General features: G+C 43.0%; 1 protein-coding gene across 1 annotated transcript; it reads left to right on the forward strand.

Moving 5' to 3' along the window:
- Positions 1-266: 266 nt before the first annotated feature.
- LOC144553106 (transport inhibitor response 1-like protein) lies at positions 267-3,641 on the forward strand. The gene is made up of 3 exons (XM_078301193.1): positions 267-1,113; positions 1,196-1,706; positions 2,254-3,641. Exons 1-3 carry the CDS (start codon positions 521-523, stop codon positions 3,025-3,027), a joined length of 1,878 nt encoding a protein of 625 aa, XP_078157319.1. The 5' UTR covers positions 267-520; the 3' UTR covers positions 3,028-3,641.
- The last annotated feature ends 224 nt before the right edge of the window (positions 3,642-3,865 follow it).

Consider the following 3,865-nt stretch of genomic DNA (forward strand, 5'->3'; position numbering starts at 1 on the left):
GAGAAGATACATGATGGAGACTGGAAGAAAGAGGGGCTACCTCCTACCGTCCAGCGGTCCTTTGCACAGTGCCAGCCTAGTGAGAGAAGATAGAGAGTGTGAGAAACTGAGAGGTGCTTGTGTTGTGTGTAGAATCCCAATGCCACAGACCAGATAGGCAGATAGAGAGAGAAAGAGAGAGACACTGACTGACTGACCCAACAAAAATACATAAATTAACTTCTTTATTAAACTAACAAAAGCCAAATAATTTTAAACAAATATACAAATTACCACTCCCTCAGGAGTCAGGCCTCAGTCTCTCTGCCTCACCTCATCTCCTTCCCACAAAAAAAAATGCTTTCTTCCCACCCCCCAGCCCCCCTCTCCTTCTCAGATCTAATCATTATTTAATTCATCCTAATTTTTATTTGTTTGGCCTCACATGGCCGCTACCTCCCTCCTCCTCTTTGATCCCTAACCCTAAATCTCAAATCTAAATCTTTCAATCTTCCTCTTCCCCTCCCGACCTCCTCCTCTCATGAGAGAGGAGATCTCTGACATGTCAGAGGACGATGAAACTGGCGAGCGTTCTCGTTGGGCCCCTGATCTCTCTAAAATCCGCTCCGACGACTCTGATTCTGGCCTGGGCCCACCTGTCGGTGACTCTCCACCTCCTTTCTCTGACCAGGTCTTGGAGAATGTCTTAGAGAACGTTCTAGAGTTCCTCACTTCCAGGCGGGACCGCAACGCCGCATCAGCTGTTTGTCGGTCGTGGTACCGAGCTGAGGCTCAGACTCGGCGTGAGCTTTTCATTGGCAACTGCTATGCGGTGGCACCACACCGTGCCATAGAGAGGTTTCGATCGATCAAGTCAGTTGTGTTGAAGGGGAAGCCTCGGTTTGCTGATTTCAACCTCGTGCCTCCGGGATGGGGTGCAAACTTCCATCCCTGGGTGAAGTCACTCGGAGCCGCGTACCGAAACCTCGAACGCATCTGCCTCAAGCGCATGTCTGTCACTGACAACGATCTGACAATTATAGCTGACAGTTTACCTCTGTTCAAGGACCTCATTTTGATTTGTTGCGAGGGGTTTAGCACACTTGGTCTGGCAGTAATTGCTGAGAGATGCAGGTATTGTATAGTGAAAGTGAAACACTGCACGTAAATTTATTTTCTGAAATACAATTTTTTGAAAGTTGATTTCTTTTTTCAGGCATCTACGTGTTTTAGATCTGATAGAGGACTATTTGGATGATGAAGAGACTGAGGTGGTGGATTGGATTTCAAAATTTCCAGAAACAACAACGTCTCTTGAATCTCTGGTTTTTGATTGCGTGGGTTGCCCCTTTAATTTTGAGGCTTTGGAGCGCCTTGTGGCGAGATCACCGTTGCTACGGCAGCTCCGTGTGAACCATCATGTGGCGCTCGAGCAGCTTCGCCGGCTCATGGCACGGGCCCCGCAGTTGACACATCTTGGTACTGGCACGTTTCGGTCCGAGGCTGGTTTTGGTGAGGTTGATCCAAATCACGATTTGGTATCAGCTTTCGGGGCTTCTAAATCCCTGGTTTGCCTGTCTGGCTTCCGTGAGATTGAAGCAGAGTTTCTACCCTCTATCTATCCGGTCTGTGCCAATTTGACTTCGCTTAATTTTAGCTATGCGAGTCTGACTGCTGAAGAACTTATTCCAGTAATCCGTCAGTGCCATAATCTACAGACATTCTGGGTATGTAATTGGTGTTATTTGTGATTAATTTATCACCACTGATCTTTCTTTTGAGAGTATTTTTCAGAATTTATCTAATTTCTCCCATAGTAGTATCTATTATGGGCGCAGCCTGCTCAGCTGTATAACACCTAATCTCTCTTTTGATGAAAGTGCAGAATGCACTCAACAAATTGGATAACGTAATAATTGCAATTCTTGTGCGAATATTTGAAATCTCCAGTGCTGTTTGTCTGACAAGCATTTTTGGTAGCTTTATTAGGAAATGGAGCTGGTATTTTGTATATCCTGATTGAGCCCCAACACTGTATTCTATATTTAGACAGGTTTATCTGAGACACTTTATTGCTTGCAACATATACAGTTGTTAGATCTTCAGTTCCTGACATATACTTGTTTTGTTTATCAATATATTCTAATATTGGGTCTTGCCTCTTTTCCTCAATTTTTTTATTAATTTCTAAATAAAACTGGACATAGGAAGAGTCTTATTTCTTTTTTCGAATTCACATTAGAAGAGAGCAAAATTACATCCTCTTTTATTCAGGTACTTGACACGGTAGGGGACGAAGGTCTCCGAGCAGTAGCTGAAACATGTCGCAATTTACTGGAGCTACGAGTCTTCCCTCTGGATGCAACCGAAGACTCGGATGGCTCTGTGTCAGACATTGGGCTGCAACTCATCTCCGAGGGCTGCCGCAAGCTGCGTTCAATTCTCTTCTTCTGTCAACGCATGACAAATGCAGCTGTGATTACCATGTCCGAAAAATGCCCCGATTTGGTTGTCTTCCGGCTCTGCATAATGGGCCGACACCGGCCTGATCGAACCACTGGCGATTCTATGGATGAGGGTTTTGGTGCCATTGTCAGGAACTGCAAGAAGCTGACTCGTTTGTCGGTTTCAGGTTTGTTGACTGATAAGGCATTCGAGTACATTGGCCGGTATGGTAAGTTGGTACGGACCTTGTCAGTTGCCTTTGCTGGTAATAGTGATTTGGGGTTAAGATATGTTCTTGAAGGGTGTACAAGGCTGCAAAAGTTGGAAATTAGGGACAGCCCATTTGGTGACACGTCTTTGATTTCGGGCCTACCGTTTTATTACAACATGAGGTTTTTGTGGATGTCCTCGTGCAATTTGTCGATGAGGGGATGTAGAGAAGTTGCTCTAGATAAGCCCAATTTGGTGGTGGAGGTGATTAGAGATTGGGCTTTGCTTGAGGATGAAGAAGGAGAGGAGACGGAAATGGTTGAGAAGTTGTACTTGTACCGGTCTCTTGCTGGGCCACGGGGGGATGCACCAAGTTTTGTTAAGATCTTGTAACCCCTCTGGAGATGTTGCTCGTACCAAGGTAGGCTGATCCGGATCGAATCCGGTTGCATCATCAAAATGTTCGATCAAGGGAAGAAAAATCAACGAGGCGTTTGGGAGGTTAGAACATTAATTGCAAATTTCACCCGGTCTCGAATCAGAGGCATGGAGACATGCCAAATATGGTCCGTGTAGGTTTTTTTTATTAGTTTTATGCCTTTTTCCAATTTATTTACCTTTTATGAGCTTTTATTTCTGTTATTACTATCCATCTCATTTTATTTATCTGTTCGGGTTCAGGGGTATCCTTAGGCTAGGTAATTTTTCTTTTTCTTTTTACTTCTTTTAAACCGGGCTCAAATTTGGCAAAACATTTTTCCATTGTCATGTATCTTTTGTTCCAAACAAGCCTAAGGATTTGTTGTATTTTGTTGTACTATGTTAAATTCTTTTCTTTTCTTTTTCTTTTTTTGGGAAAAAGAAAACCCCAGTTAGGTGGTAGCATGTTACTGTTTCAATTTTCGAACAATAAATGCACTATTTTCGTTTGTGTTCTAATATTGATGTGGTGTGTATGGTCCACTAATGATTTGATCAATAGAGACTTGTATGTGCTACAGCTCTGAGGATCTCTCTCATCACAATAAAGTCTTGGTAGCTTACTAGCTATAGTTTTTAATTTTTAATTTTATTGAACTTGGGCTTGAAATGCTGGTTTTGGTAACAATGGAAATAAATAGTTCATTGATTGGACAGTCTCTTTCATCTCTAAATCAGCGCTATATCAGCTGTTATTTCCTCTTAATTTCAACAATTTACAACTTTTACGCTAGTCCCTTGAAATTGTATA

The sequence above is a fragment of the Carex rostrata genome, chromosome 4 (assembly GCF_964058835.1).
Source record: "Carex rostrata chromosome 4, lpCarRost1.2, whole genome shotgun sequence".
Classification (NCBI taxonomy): domain Eukaryota; kingdom Viridiplantae; phylum Streptophyta; class Magnoliopsida; order Poales; family Cyperaceae; genus Carex; species Carex rostrata.

Bases quoted from the DNA above. Each gene is read 5' to 3' on its own strand.
- LOC144553106 (XM_078301193.1), top strand. From the start codon at position 521: ATGAGAGAGGAGATCTCTGACATGTCAGAGGACGATGAAACTGGCGAG. The intron at 1,114-1,195 runs GTATTGTATAGT...TTCTTTTTTCAG, and splicing joins GTAATTGCTGAGAGATGCAG to GCATCTACGTGTTTTAGATC. The intron at 1,707-2,253 runs GTATGTAATTGG...TCTTTTATTCAG, and splicing joins ATAATCTACAGACATTCTGG to GTACTTGACACGGTAGGGGA.